The sequence below is a fragment of the Candoia aspera genome, chromosome 4, assembly GCF_035149785.1.
Source record: "Candoia aspera isolate rCanAsp1 chromosome 4, rCanAsp1.hap2, whole genome shotgun sequence".
NCBI lineage: Eukaryota > Metazoa > Chordata > Lepidosauria > Squamata > Boidae > Candoia > Candoia aspera.
This window is the reverse complement of record NC_086156.1, coordinates 110,780,866-110,796,901: the sequence shown is the minus strand read 5'-3', so window position 1 is coordinate 110,796,901 and position 16,036 is coordinate 110,780,866. Positions and strand designations below refer to the sequence as shown.

The window sequence follows — 16,036 nt, the reverse complement described above, 5'->3', positions numbered from 1 at the left end:
TTTTTCTAAATCACACAAATGACTGGGTCATAAACAGTGTTTCATCACCACAATTCCAGGGTTGGCCCATAGTGATCCACTCTCATTTGTAAACCACTCCATCATGAGCTGGAAAGCCTGCCTCAGCCTCTCCTTGGGTACCATCATTGGTGGTTGCATGAACTCCGCATTTCTGACATCTCTCACCTTTCATTTGCCTTATGGAGAGAGCAATTATATTGACTATGTCTTCTGTGACATTCCATCCATCCTGAAGCTGGCTTGTGTTGACATAACATTTGTAGGCTAGATTTTAGAGGCTAGAAAAGGAGCCATCATTTTCTTTGCCAGATATTACTTTGTTCAGGAACATCATTAAGTCTGAAAAGGAGTCTCAGATTTTGAGAGGGTTTTTCTCATTTATTCCTAAGGTGAACTGAAAAAATGTTGAAATTACGTTAAAGTTACAAATAACAGGATAAGGTTGTAACTTTGACAGAAGAGAGCTAATAATATATTCAGCAAGGCTGCTGAGGACTGACTTAATAACGTTCCACCCAAGATACACAGAAGCTTTCTTTTCTTAAGGAAATCATCTTACAGCTCAGTTGCTGTATTTTTTTTACCAGCTATGAAATAACTGAAAAAGAAATACCTTTCTCTCTGCCATGCTGAAAAGCAATGGTGTTATACAGATTTATGTGTTTGAAGGAAGAGTGGACTGCAATGCATGGCCACTGCTTCTTAGCAAATAATTGCAAGCACTGGAAACTTCAAGTAAGCTGTCAATGACCTCTACCCAGTAGGAAAAAATTCCAAATATACATTCCCCCTTAAAATATCTCATTGCTCAACAGGTTGGGTGATTAAAACAAAAAAGTGCTATATGGAGTGCCCAAATCAAACAGCCCCAAATGAGTTTATCCTCTCTGGGTTTCCATATCCACAAGGGTTCAAGCTGCCCTTGCTTCTCTTCTTCTCAGTCATGTTTGCACTCACCCTTTCTGGAAATTCTCTGATCATCTTGGTGGTAATCTCTAACCTTCAACTGCACAAGCCCATGTACTGGTTCCTGTGTTATCTCTCCATCCTGGACATGGCCTTCTCAGCTGTGGTTGTACCCAAAGTTATTGCTGGATTCAACTTCCAGGGAAATGTCATTTCCTTTGCAGGATGCGTAACGCAGGTATTCTTTCTGAACTCTGTTGGATGTGCAGAATGTTTTCTTTACACCGTGATGGCTTATGACCGCTTCTTGGCCATTTGTAAACCACTCCACTATGGCAACATCATGAGCTGGAAAGCCTGCCTCAGCCTCTCCTTGGGTACCATCATTGGTGGTTGCATGAACTCCGCATTTCTGACAACTCTCACTTTTCATTTGCCTTATGGAGAGAATAACTATATTGACTATGTCTTCTGTGACGTTCCATCTATCCTGAAGCTGACTTGTGTTGACATAAGATTTAGTGAATTGATGAGCGCCATTGAGGTGAGCTTTATAACGATGACCTGCTTTCTCCTTATCCTAGCATCTTATGCTTATATCATCTCAGCCATTTTGAAGATTAGTAGCAGTGAGGGACGGCACAGAGCCTTCTCAACTTGCAGTGCCCATCTTACTGTGGTAGTAATATACTATCTGCCTCTGTTTTATCGTTATATGCGGCCAGCATCTCAGGACCCCATGGATAGTGTGGTGAGCATGTTCTACACCACAATCACCCCTTTGTTGAACCCCGTGATATACACACTTAGGAACAAGGAGATGAAAACTGCACTGGGGAAACTCTGGGGTGCAAATCCAGAGTAGACAGCAGGAATGTCATGTTCATCGTTCCAATGGTTTGAATACATCGTAACGTTTCACATGTCACTCTCCTGTTCTGGGTCTGTCATTTCCGGGGAGGGGAATTTCAGCCGTGCCAGGCTGTAATCTCCTTGCTGTTCTGCAGGAATGTATGTTTGGGTTATGACATGTCTTCAAGGTTACTTTCCCAGGCCGATGTGTGACGGTTGCCAACACCGGGGAGGGGGTGGTTGCTATGGTGGGGTGAGGGGCGGGATTGGGTTTGAAGCGAGGGTATTTAGTTTGTATTTGGCGCGCTTTTGCTCATTCTCAGCTTTCTCTGTATTTGCATACTATTCCTTTAATAAATCAGTTATCTTTAAACCTGAGCTTGTGAGACTGAGTATTTGGGATTAGGCAACCATTACATAAAGCTGAGAATCATAATGAAATTTTCCGCTAGCCCCCATCCAAGCCTTTGGTGAAGGGGAGAGCTAGCGATGACTTTAACAATGGATGGAGGAATCGGGGCCCAACAGCTCTCCAGCGGGGACGGCATGGCGGAAGCTCGGTCGGGGCTAGCTCATGCCACCTGGAGACCCCAATACCCCACGTTTCCGGAGGTGGAATTCGCTGATCAGCGGGTCAGGCCGCAACGGGCAGAGTCGCGGGGGAGCGACCTCAGCGCGGTGGCCGGTAGCGATGTTCCGGAGTTGGGGATGGGTTTGGAGGTGGAGAGCGGCGCCCCGGTGTGGTCCCCGGAGTGGCTGGCATCCTTGATGGCCCGGGCTGGGACGCGGCGTGGCTGCATGGTTCCGGTGAAGGAGGGCGGCACGTTGGCATTTTCGTTGGAGTGGTGGGTGTTCCTGCTGACCGAAGCCAAGCTGCGGTGCGAGCGCTCGGAGGTGCAGCGGGACCGGATGAGGAACTTCCTGTGGCTGGAGATGGCGCTGCTCCACGAGATGCAAGCACGGCGGGAGAGACCCATCGTTCCTGCCTGTGTCAGCGCCAAGAAGGGTGCGGCCTCGAGGGGCCTGGGCTGTGTGGAGAGCGGCGGCAGCCGGGCGGGATGCAGCGGAGAGGCCAAGGTGAGACAGCCCGCCTTGGGGCCCGAGGAAGAAGGCGACGCATTCATCACACTGAGGGCGGAGGAGGTGGACCCACCAAGCGAGGCTGGCGATCAGCGAGAAATCCTGGATTTCGGGCGAGATAGGGGTGGGTTTCAGGGCTTTGTTTGCTGGAAGCATGTCCCTCCAGACTGAGTGGAGGGGTGGGGCTCTGTGGTTTGCTTTAGCATTATCATGCTGTTTAGCCTTTTGCATTTATATGCTGTTTAACCACTGTAACCTGTTCCTTGCGTTTTGTCATGATCGCAATGTTCAATGCTAATATCTGCATCGCTAATATTTTCATGCCAATGCTTAGATCTTGTGTAGGGATGAATGGGAGCGTTTCACATGTGGATTCTTTGATGCGCGTCTTCCTATGTATAGGTGCTGATGCGTGTCCCACACTGTAAAATCACTTCGCCCGTCTTTATTCTGCCTAGCCGCATGAACTTGCTGCTTAGTTTAGTTTCTTTAAGGGGGGCGATATGTCATGTTCATCGTTCCAATGGTTTGAATACATCGTAACGTTTCACATGTCACTCTCCTGTTCTGGGTCTGTCATTTGCGGGGAGGGGAATTTCAGCCGTGCCAGGCTGTAATCTCCTTGCTGTTCTGCAGGAATGTATGTTTGGGTTATGACATGTCTTCAAGGTTACTTTCCCAGGCCGATGTGTGACGGTTGCCAACACCTGAGAGGGGGTGGTTGCTATGGTGGGGTGAGGGGCAGGATTGGGTTTGAAGCGAGGGTATTTAGTTTGTATTTGGCGCGCTTTTGCTCATTCTCAGCTTTCTCTGTATTTGCATACTATTCCTTTAATAAATCAGTTATCTTTAAGCCCGAGCTTGTGAGACTGAGTATTTGGGATTAGGCAACCATTACAAGGAAGTATGCCCAAGATATGTTTACAGTTTTAAAAAGACACTTGGTGAATCATCAAATTTACATCATCATTTCCACATGGAAATCTTGTCTATTTTAAGGCTCTCCACCATGTCTCTTTAGGAGATGTGATACCTCAACCTCTTCCCGGACTGCTGGCTGGGATTCCACTGCCTCTTACAAGACCCGTTTCTGAAGAGATCTCAACAGAACAATTATTTAGCAACTAATTTTTATTAAAGAGCTATGGGAGAGTTTATACATAAGTGTACCTTTTAGAAATGTACTTAATAACTCTTCTGAATGTGTCGGTGTGTGTTTCTCCCATGCTGTATGAATGTTTCTCATATTGCAACTTGGATGAACATTGTTCTTTTGTGACTTTATTCACTAAACTTGAGAAATAGCACCTTCTATAATTAGATTTGCAGATATTGTCCATGATCCTTTTTCTCTAAGTACAGCAGAGACAAAAATTGTGCAACCTTTTCCTCTGACTATATTTATTTATTATTCAAATTTTGCTACCGCCCATCTCCCCCAAAAGAGGGACACTGGGTGGTGTACAATACAATTAAACCTATAATAATAAAGAATTAAAATCCTATAAAATTTACAAATATAAAATACAATATAAATCAGTGTAAAATCCAAGAGGCTAGAAAATTCTAATCAGGTGGGAGGGGCTCTAAGGCGTGAGCCAACCCCATGAATGGCTGCCCAGCTTCCCGCCCCATGCGAGACAGCAGAACTAGGTTTTAAGGCCCTCCTGAAGGTTGGAAGTGAACGGACCTGCCTCACCTCTGGGGGCAAGGTGTTCCAAAGGACGGGGGCTACTGCAGAGAAGGCCCACTCCAGGACCCCGCCAGATGAAGTTCCCTTACAGACGGGGTCCGTAACATGCCCTCTCTGCGTGATTGGGTGGGGCGGGTCGATGTTGGGGGGATGGGACAGTCCCTCAGGTAGCCTGGCCCCATGCCATGTAGGGCTTTAAAGGTGATAACCAACACCTTGAATTGGAGCCGGAAGCAAACTGGCACCCAATATTCTCACAGTGATGCTGACACTTTCCTGAGGAGCAAAGACATGGTAAAACATTGCTGCTTTTTATTGTGTTCTTGTCCAGGATTGTAGAGAAATGTGTGCAGCTGTCTCCTGGGGTGAGTTGCAGAATTTCAGCAGGAAGCTTCCCTAGGCAGGAAGGAAGACAAGATTCCTTTTTCCAGATGAACTTTACTGGAGCAATAAGATCTTCCCAAGTTCCTCTTGTCTCCTACATTCTGAGTTGCCTCTTAGTAGACTTCACTTAGCTCCTTCTGTCTAACTCAGGCTTTACTTCTCAACTGCATCACATATTTCTTGCATCCCGTCTACGGGATCATCTTCATCTGATGTTCCTGGCCAAGCCTGGACATAAAAATTGTACTCTCTTATTATGAGAGTTGGTTTCTATGGACGTTGATACGTATTTCAGGGGTTTGGAAAAGTTGACATTCAGTGTAGCTACATGTTCCTTAATAAATACATAAAAGTCTCTGTCAGAGATATGTAAAAATAAATCACGAAAGAGACAAGAAAGAGCATGGATTTAAGGTAAGGACAACATTACGATTGATCAAGGGGAAGCAGAAATTCAATCTCTGCATTTTGGAGGAGCAAACAATAATCCACATGGGAAGGCAGAAAATGACTTTGGCAGTCAGGTTGGGGTAAAAGAATTGTTCTGAATTAGTTCCCATGGATACAATGGGATCTTAACTCATGGCTAATTGATCTCTTTGATTATTATGTGTGTGAACGTTCAAACCTACCAATAGTTTGAAAGTAATTGTTCCCCAGTGGACTTTCTGGCAATGGTAATTGCCTTTTTCCTAAATCAGCAATATTTTAAAATAACTTTCACTAACTCTCCGGAATAAGGACAGAGTGTTCACTGAAGATGCAATATTTTAAAAAGATGTGGAGAAGGAAGAGTCTAAATGCTCCTATCGAGAGACACGAAGGTGTATGACTCTGCCTAATTCTTCATTTCACTTTGAGAGCTCATCTCAAGCAGGAGTCCACCAGCTCCCCAGAACAGAACTCCAGGGAGCTCTAGATGTGAAAGGGAGAGAAGAGCTAATCCTGATTAAGAAGGAATCAACCCGACTTGGAATATCATACAAACGTACAACATACAAGCTTACAACAAGCCAATATTTCACAACAGCTGACTACTTTTGGGAACTGCAGCACCTTCTTTCAGTATGCGTGCAACTAACCCTCCCAGCATCTGGTTGAAGATGTCTTTGGTACAACTCAAATAACATCACAGCCTCTGGAAAGAAAGATCATCTGCTGTCCATAAATTGCCCAAGAAAAACTGAACGGCAAGTTATAAAGGTAAAAATGAGAAAGCAAATCATTTAAATATCCAGCAATAACTTCCATCGGCGCTTCCTGCAATAGCATTAGCAATCAACGGCAGTCTGAGCAACAATATCATTTTGCCAACTGCAATCCATTTTACACAAGCTACCATAGTTCAGGGGGAATTCAGTGACTTCTTCCCCAAAATGTGCACAGCATTGGAATTGGTCACTAAAGAGGCAAAATATGCCCCCTACCCACCCAAAAAAACACTGAGTGAATGCAACAGTCTTTTTAGTGTTGTGTTATCATTGATGATTGATGATTTATTGTCATGATTTATCATTGTTATGGCTGAATATTGTTTATTCATTCCTCCTGCAGACTGTATCTAGCTGAAAAAGGCAACATTGTGCTAAAGCAAATGACATAGATGTCAGGATCTCTGTAGTTTCCCACCTAGTGATTTAGGGGGAGACGCTTCTTCAAACTGCATATATCCAGGAATGTTACTGAGCACTTGCTAAACAACAGTTCCACCTCAAGCAACTTGCCCAGTAGCTTCCTTTGTTAGAAGAATTGATTGACTGCCCACAATTTTATAGCTAGGTAGACGATAGATATGAAATGAACAAAAACTGGTAGCTCTTTCTCCCCCATATTGAATTTTTTTTTTATTGATTTACCCCAGAAATTTTCTTTTTTTATTTATTTTATATAGCTGCCCCCTTGATATATGACAGAATGAGGAGGATGTGATGTTGATTCCAATGCCTGAAAGAAAAGTGCACAGCAATGCATCAAATGTCTTTCTTAGTAAGTAAAATCAAGTCCTGGAAAATGCCCAGAAGCTGTCATTGACTTCTACCCAGGAGGATCTAACTCCAAGCAAAGTGCCCCTTAGAATCGCTCATCACTCAAGGACTTGGGTACATATAAGAATAACTGATACATGGAGTGTCCAAATCAAACAGCCCCAAATGAGTTTGTCCTCTCTGAGTTTCCATATCCACAAGGGTTCAAGCTGCCCGTTCTTCTCTTCTTCTCAATCATGTTTGCACTCACCCTTTCTGGAAATTCTCTGATCATCTTGGTGGTAATCTCTAACCTTCAACTGCACAAGCCCATGTACTGGTTCCTGTGTTATCTCTCCATCCTGGACATGGCCTTCTCGGCTGTGGTTGTACCCAAAGTTATTGCTGGATTCACTCCTGGTGGAAAAGTCATCTCTTTTGCAGGTTGTGTGACTCAGCTGTTCTCCTTTCATTTCATTGGATGTGCAGAATGTTTTCTTTACACCGTGATGGCCTATGACCGCTTCTTAGCCATCTGCAAACCACTCCACTATGGCAACATCATGAGCTGGAAAGCCTGCCTCAGCCTCTCCTTGGGTACCATCATTGGTGGTTGCATGAACTCCGCATTTCTGACATCTCTCACCTTTCATTTGCCTTATGGAGAGAACAACTATATTGACTATGTCTTCTGTGACATTCCATCCATGCTGAAGCTGGCTTGTGTCAACATAAGATTTAGCGAACTGAGGATCGTCATTGACATGGGCTTTATAACGATGACCTGCTTTCTCCTTATCCTAGCATCTTATGCTTATATCATCTCAGCCATTTTGAAGATTAGTAGCAGCGAGGGACGGCACAGAGCCTTCTCAACTTGTAGTGCCCATCTTACTGTGGTGTTCATATATTACCTGCCTGTGTTTTATCATTATATGCGGCCAGCTTCTCAGGACACTATGGATAGTGTAGTGAGCATGTTCTACACCGCGATCACACCTTTGTTGAACCCCGTGATATACACTCTTAGGAACAAGGAGATGAAATCTGCACTGGTGAAACTATGGAGTGGGAATCCAGAGTAGGTAGCAAAAAGTATACCTAAGACATTGTTATATTTTTAAAAAGAGACATGGTGAATCGTCAGATTTGTGTCATCATTTCTATGTGGAAATCTGACCTATTCTAATGCTCTTCTGAAGTTTTCTATTGACCACTGTTAAAGAATTGATTGAGGTAAACAAGTTTCACAGTAAGCCAAAAAGAGCTGATTAGAAATGTGGGGATGAGCAGCTACTTTGAGATGGCCCAGTTTTGGGGGTGTAATCCTTTCTTTTTTTAATTCAGGGTGAGGGGTATCACTTTCTTAGAGATGTAAAGAAGTGGAATCCAAGATTGGACCAATGGTCCTCCTAGCTGCCTGTGGTTTCAAGAGAAAAATTGAAAGATGCTCAAGAAAGTTGAGATGTAAGCAATGCTGAAGGAAACCTGAGATTTGCAGAGCACACATTCCCATCAAGTGCTGCCTAGTCCCACCTCCTAGAGAAATCCTGATCCAACCACAGCTTGATTACAGATGTTTTCCATGTCCTTGTTCAGCCAGCCTCAATTAGCTCTGCTCTCTTGGACCCAGAAGAGGAGGAATTCCAGGAAACCATCCTCTCTGCCATGTCTCTTTAGGAGATGTGATTTTTCATCTTCTTCCTAGACTGCTGGCTGGGATTCCACTGCCTCCTACAAGTCCTGTTTCTGAAGAGATCTCAAGAGAGGTATATAGGGAAAAAAATCCAAGGCAAACAGAAGTATTATTGAGCAACCAATTGTCATGTTCCCGTTCCGATGTTTATGGTTCCTCGTAATGTTTCACATGTCATATCTGCAGTTGCGTGCCTGCCTGGCCACGCTGGTAAATTGCCTTTGTGCTGACTTGTGATCTTCTGGAATGTATGTTTGGGTTATCTCTGTTGTTCAAGGTTACTTTCTCAGGCCGGTTCTAACGGTTGCTAGCATCTGGGGTGGGTGGTTGCTATGCTAGCCTGAGGGGAGGGTTCGCAACGGGAGCAAGGCTTTTTAAGTTGTGTTTGGCGCGCTTTTGCTCATTCTCAGCTTTCTTCGTACTTTGCATACTATTCATTCAATAAATTAGTTTTCTCTAGTAATTACTGATGAGACTCCTTTTATTGGAATAGGCAATCATTACATAAAGCTGAGAATCTTTAATATCAGTCTGCTAGCATCCATCCAGTTTCCTGTGAGGAGTTTAATTAGCGATGACTGAAACTGCCCCAACCTCAACCACCGGCTCGGGGGAAAGTCAGCTCTCCAGAGGTGGGGAACAAGAGCCCATGGGACCGCGGAGAGAGGGGACTCTCACGCCAGGGTCGGATGACCTCTCCGAGGCAACGGATTCCAGTTGCGATACGGAGAAGGCAGTGAAGTCAGTGGTAGTCAAGAAGACGGAGGGACCCTTGTATGGGTCCCCACCAGCCCCAGCCAAGCCGGTGTATTCCTCGCTGTTTCCGACCGTGCAGATCACCAAAAGGACAAGAGCAGTGACACCAACGGAGATGGAGATGGAGAAATCCCAGCAGCTGGAGGCGAGGATGAAATCCATAGAGGATTTGTTGGCAAAGTTAACCTTTACCAGGGACACTCAGAAAAAGGAAAAGATGGGAGGTGAAGAAGGTAGTGACTCTCCTGACACCTCCGCGTCCCCAACCCCCCCTCCCCCCGTAGACAAACAGGGAAAGCAACGGAAATATTGGGGGGGGAGGGCCCCCGCCGAGCAGGCCTCCAAAGAAAGCCTCCTTACCTTCCCCAAGTAGGGAGCAGAAGGAGAGAGGACGGAGCCGGGAGGGGGGGAGACGTGTGAAACTTCGACTGGCAGAGGCTCAAGAAATAGCGCCAGAGGTGCAGGAGGAAGAGCCACCACAGCCACGAAAGGCTAAGCACAAAAAGAGACACGATAGCCCAACCCGGGTCCGATATCGAGACTTTAATGTGAAGTTTAATGGGGATCCCACAAAGCTGTCATTTTTTTTGACGAATGCACACAGCTATATGGAAGAGTTTGGGAGCGTGTTTCGTTCTGAGCGGGCTAAGATTAATGCTGTCGCGACCCAATTAGAGGAGAGGGCAGCAGACTGGTTCGTGAGACTGGTTGACATGGATGCTTTGGAGTTGGATTGCTTTGATGATTTCAGTGTAGCTTAATAAAAACTTGAAATATTTTTGCTGATGAAGTTGCATGTGCCTCCTCTGTTTTTTAAACCCTAATTTTCTCTACTGAATTTCGAATACTTGGGAAACAAGCTCTTCTTTGTATCTTTCAATATGTATTTACTGAGGTTGTAGCCCCCTCTCCCCACTTCCAGATGACTCTAGGCTAAACTGAAGCAACAACACAAGATTCAACAATATTGTTTTTCCAATCGAAGCAAATATTTGTAGCTCGGGGTTGAACTGTGGAGTCCTTGGTGCTCTCTGAGCCTTGTTGTTTCCTTGCAGATGTTTCATTATCCTTTTTGTAGTGGAGAAAAATGTGTTAGAGAATAAAAAGCAAATTTTTATTATTGTTATTGATGGAAACTGTTGTCCAATATCAATTCCTTATTTTACAAATATAAATGAGTTCATTCAATTACTGTGCCAATGGGTATATCATTGGAAGACCTGAAGAACCAGGCCGGGGAGAGTTTGTTCTGGAAAAATCCTATCTATATGATCACTGAGTCTCAACATTGACTTGATGGTACATATTCAATATTATCATGTGGCAATGGATAGGAGCACCCACTAGAAAAGTCAAGATGGTGATATCCTTGGTCTTCTATCATGTGGTTGCACCTACCATCTTGACTTTTTGGACCAACTCTTTGAATACCCTGGCAATGGATATGCATGATGGAGATTTACAGGACAACATAAAGTCAGAGGCCGTGCTCCAGGAAAGAAGAACCCAATGAAACTAGTACAGGTGACCTGATACGTACTATTGGTGGCAGGTGAAGAATGAGGCACAAGATTTAAAATGTCTCTCCAGCTTCCATTCTTCTTCTGCATGGATCCCATCCTTCTTTTCTTCATGCAAATTTCATGAGCACAGAGTTCTTGTAAGCAAAGTGGAGATTTTTTTTTCCCTTCCTTGAGCTGATCATCCGTTGCTTGAGATTGTTCACCATGCTCCCCTTTCTGGTGTCTTTGCAGGTGCAACATGAGATTAGCTTGGCATGTCATCAGTTTTTCATGAATGAACCACGTGATGAAGTAAGCATATTGGGAGAATGAAAGAGTTCATTTTGCTCGCCAAGGTGTGTGGCTGCTGGCCTTGTTGCAAAGGAGGGGAGCTTATCACTACAGCTCTTGTGGTAGTAGTTTATTAACGGATTAGTCCTTATCAATGACATAAAATTGAATTAAATACAATACAATGCATTGCCTAATTCCAAAGAGAGAGAGAGAGAGAGAGAATACAGTAAAACAATACATATGTGATAACACAAGGAGTCAGTAATCAGATGTGTTTTATTTATTTATTTATTTTGGAATTAGACAATGTAGGGTGTTTTATTTGATTCAATTTTATTTTATTGATAAGGTCACAGGACTAATCAATTAATAAACTACTACTACTACAAAACAACAACTCTTGTGTGATGTATCCTTGTTTAGTCAAGGGATCCTGAACTCCTCACTCATTTTGTGTCTGGGGGCCAAAAGGTTCCTTTCTTCCCTTACATAAACCTGTGGCCCAATTATGCATACCTTTTAATTCCAAGTTATTCTCTTCATTTGGGTTGGGAGAAAGAAGGCAGCAAGACGTGGAGATCTTCACTGATTTTTTTTTAAATTATTATTATTAGAAAAAGAAGATGACAAACAGAAGAGTTTGCATGGATTGTCATCACTAATACACTCTTTCATTAATTGCATACATAAATTTTGCCATTATGCAATGTTTCTTGACATTGAAATCAGGGGAAAACATGGGAAACAATACATGTCTGGTGGTATAAAGATAAAACCTTACTAAATATTCCTTTAGCTCAGTTTCCTAGCAAGGAATGCTTGTTCAGATATAAAGAGAGTTGGAAGCTGATGAGATCTTTATATAAATTATGAAGAAGAGGGATCCTTACCACTTTTGTTAACATTTTTTACAACACTAAATGCATGCAATATCCATTTCCCTTGTTCCTTTGTTTCCACTGGAAACATAACCATCAAGAAACAACAGGGAGCCTTCCAAATCAAAATTAACATAGATTCACAGAATCAGATGAGAAATAATTTGTAGCCCAAGAACAAGTACTATATTACAAGGCCAAATCATATACGCTAGAGGTACATTTTTACTACTGCATACCCAGGAATTAACTGAATCCATTCCTTCCTAACAGCACACTTCATGTGTGGTTAGGAAGGAATGTGTCCAGAATACATGAAATAATAAGGTCTGTTTTATCAGTATGACCTGTGATGTTCCATGACTAGAGGAATAAAAGTCTCTGTCAGAGATGTGTAAAAATATATCAGAAAAGAGACAAGAAAGAGCATGGATTTTAAGGTAAGGACAACATTACGATTGATCAAGGGGAAGCAGAAATTCAATCTCTGCATTTTGGAGGAGGAAACAATAATCCACATGGGAAGACAGAAAATGACTTTGGCAGTCAGGTTGGGGTAAAAGAATTGTTCTGAATTAGTTCCCATGGATACAATGGGATTTTAACTCATGGCTAATTGATCACTTTGATTATTATGTGTGTGAACGTTCAAACCTACCAATAGTTTGAAAGTAATTGTTCCCCAGTGGACTTTCTGGCAATGGTAATTGCCTTTTTCCTAAATCAGCAATATTTTAAAATAACTTTCACTAACTCTCGGGAATAAGGACAGAGTGTTCACTGAAGATGCAATATTTTAAAAAGATGTGGAGAAGGAAGAGTCTAAATGCGCCTATCTAGAGACACGAAGGTGTATGACTCTGCCTAATTCTTCATTTCACTTTGAGAGCTCATCTCAAGCAGGAGTCCACCAGCTCCTCAGAACAGACCTCAAAGTACTTCTAGATGTGAAAGGGGAAAAATATCTCCGTTAAACTGAGAAGTAAGTACAATGGTTTGTAGGAGACCTGGCCTATGACAAACCTGTATCTCACAATAGCTGACTGCTTTTGGAGGGACTCCAAACCCTGTGGTGTTGTTGTTGCTTTCGCAATTAATTATGCCAGCTAAATCTTGGAAAGAAAACGTGGGATCTTCCTCTCCATGCTCAGTCTAGGACATTGTCTTGGAGCAACTCAAAGTCATTGCTGTCCATTAAGTGAAGGATCATCTGTTTTCCATGAAGTGTCCAGTGAACCTGCTGAACGGAAAGAGAATTAAATGTTATAAACCTACAAATTAACAAGCAAATAAGTCAAAACTCCGTCAATGGTTTCCACCTACCGTTCCAGGAACAGCATTAGAAATGTTGTCATTTCAACCCGTCCAAACAATTTCACTCCAGCAAGGGTAGCATTTTGGAAAAGAGAAATGGATTGAATCGCTCCTTCCCTAAGGTGTTTACAGTGTCGGAAGAGGTCTGTGAAGAGGCAAATGATGCCAGAAAATTATCTGTGCAATGCTGTTTTCCATGTGGTGTTATGATTTATGAGTCTTCTGGAATCTTGACACAGTTAGCAAAGGGTATATTAGGCTAAGGCAAATTATTTTTCACGTGGTCATTTGAGGGCAGGCATTTTTCAACTTGTATATGGACTATGTATGTGCATATGAGATGGAAACTTGGAATTGCATCAAGTCCTTCATATTTTCATATCAGATACTTTCCCATTAATATATAGGAAGAATTGTAGGATTTCCACCACCAGTGTAGAAGAACCTGCTTTATACGCAAATCCATACTTCTGCTTTGTTAGGTTGATGGAAACTTAACTCATATCTTTTTTCTGTCAGGCAGTTTCCAATTAACATATAGACAGAATCAGATTTCTTCCCCCCATGTAAAAGGACCTGCATCAACCCCAAATCCATGCTTCCGTTTTCTATCAGGTTGATGAGTGAAGGAGAACCCTTTGCCTGGTGGCCTCTGCTTCTTCTCAAGTCGATATCTTGCAAACTTTTTGAAATTGGTCTCTCTCTGGCCTTTCTTACCTCACCTGCTGACTTGGGGACACTGGCTGTCTTCCAGCCCAACCTGTAGGTCAGTGGTTTTTACTGGGAGAAACTCCCATTGTTCATTATCTGGAGTCCAGCAAGATCAGGAGAGTTATAAGCAGTCATAAACAACTAAGGGTATCCCATTTGGAGGTCAGGGAGGAAAGATGGGATACAGTCAGTCAACTGACCAGGCAAGGAAAAGAACTTCCTGCCAGATCATTCATGTTACAGTTATAAAGGAATTATAACCAAATTTCCCCAACCTTATTTAAATATGACAAAATAAATACAGAGGGAAATATTGAGAAAATATTCCTCTAACATTAGAATAGGTTTTCCTTTTCAGCTCTTATTATTTTTCCAAATCACACAGATCTCTGGGACATGAGGAGTATTCTACCTTCACAGGTCCAGGGTTGGCCCGTAGGGATCTACTCTCATGATCCATGCATTTGTAGGCTAGATTTTAGAGGCTAGAAAAAGAGCCATCATTTCCCTTGCCAGATACTACTTCTTTCAGGAACATGATGAACCTTGAAAAGTAGTCTCAGATTCTGAGAGGGTTTTTCTCATTTATTCTTAAAATGAACTGAAAAACATGTTGAAATTGTGTTAAAGTTACAAATAGCAGGATAAGGTTGTAACTTTGACAGAAGAGAGCTAATAATATATTCAGCAAGGCTACTGAAGACTGACTTAATAACAGTTCCACCCAAGATACACAGAAGCTTTCTTTTCTTAAGGAAATCATCTTTTGCTCAATTGCTGTATTTTTTAACGGATATGAAACAACTGAAAAAGAAATACCTTTCTCTCCCCCAAGCTGAAAAGCAATGATGTTATACAGATTTATGTGTTTGAAGGAAGAGTGGACTGCAATGCATGGCCACTGCTTCTTAGCAAATAACTGCAGGGACTGGAAGGTTCAGATAAGCTGTCAGTGACCTCTACCCAGCAGGAGAAAACTCCAGATAGACGTAAGTAAGTTCCCCCTTAAAATATCTCAATGTTCAATAGGTTGGCTGATTAAAACAAAAAAGTGCTATATGGAGTGCCCAAATCAAACAGCCCCAAATGCGTTTATCCTCTCTGGGTTTCCTTATCCACAAGAGCTCAAGCTGCCCTTGCTTTTCTTCTTCTCAATCATGTTTGCACTCACCCTTTCTGGAAACTCTCTGATCATCTTGGCAGTCATCTCTGACCTTCAACTGCACAAGCCCATGTACTGGTTCCTGTGTCATCTCTCCATCCTGGACATGGCCTTCTCAGCTGTGGTAGTTCCCAAAGTTATTGTGGGATTCAATTCCAAAGGAAAGATCATTTCTTTCCCAGGGTGTGTGACTCAGATATTTTTTTTGAACTTCTTAGGATGTGCAGAAAGCCTTCTCTACACCTTGATGGCCTATGACCGCTTCTTGGCCATCTGTAAACCACTCCACTATGGCAACATCATGAGCTGGAAAGTTTGCCTCATCCTCTCCTTGGGTACCATCATTGGGGGCTGCCTCAACTCCACATTTCAGACATCTCTCACCTTTCATTTGCCTTATGGACAGAGAAACTATATTGATTATGTCTTCTGTGACATTCCTGCCATTTTGAAGCTGGCTTGTGCTGACACAAAGCTCAATGAGTTGATGATCTTCATTGACATTGGCCTTGTAGCAATGACTTGCTTTCTCCTTATCCTAGCATCTTATGCTTACATCATCACAGCTATTTTGAGGATTAACAGCAGTGAGGGGCGGCACCGAGCTTTCTCAACTTGCACTGCCCATGTTACTGTGGTAGTCATATATTACCTTCCTGTGGTGTATCATTATCTGAGGCCAGCTTCTCAGGGCTCCATGGATGGTGTGGTGAGCATGTTCTACACCACAATCACCCCTTTGTTGAACCCAGTGATATACACACTTAGGAACAAAGAGATGAAGACTGCTCTGCTGAAATTGTGGGGTCAGAATCCAGAGTAG

The 16,036-nt window shown here is 42.9% G+C and overlaps 3 protein-coding genes across 3 annotated transcripts; all 3 read left to right on the top strand.

Annotated features, from left to right (window-relative positions):
- Positions 1-865: 865 nt before the first annotated feature.
- On the top strand, positions 866-1,792 carry LOC134497065 (olfactory receptor 10G6-like). Its single transcript, XM_063302780.1, has one exon. The coding sequence runs from the start codon at positions 866-868 to the stop codon at positions 1,790-1,792; it is 927 nt and encodes a 308-aa protein (XP_063158850.1).
- Positions 1,793-7,058: 5,266 nt separating this feature from the next.
- LOC134497064 (olfactory receptor 10G6-like) lies at positions 7,059-7,985 on the top strand. The gene has a single exon (XM_063302779.1). It carries the CDS (start codon positions 7,059-7,061, stop codon positions 7,983-7,985), a length of 927 nt encoding a protein of 308 aa, XP_063158849.1.
- Positions 7,986-15,109: 7,124 nt separating this feature from the next.
- LOC134497063 (olfactory receptor 10G6-like) lies at positions 15,110-16,036 on the top strand. The gene has a single exon (XM_063302778.1). The coding sequence runs from the start codon at positions 15,110-15,112 to the stop codon at positions 16,034-16,036; it is 927 nt and encodes a 308-aa protein (XP_063158848.1).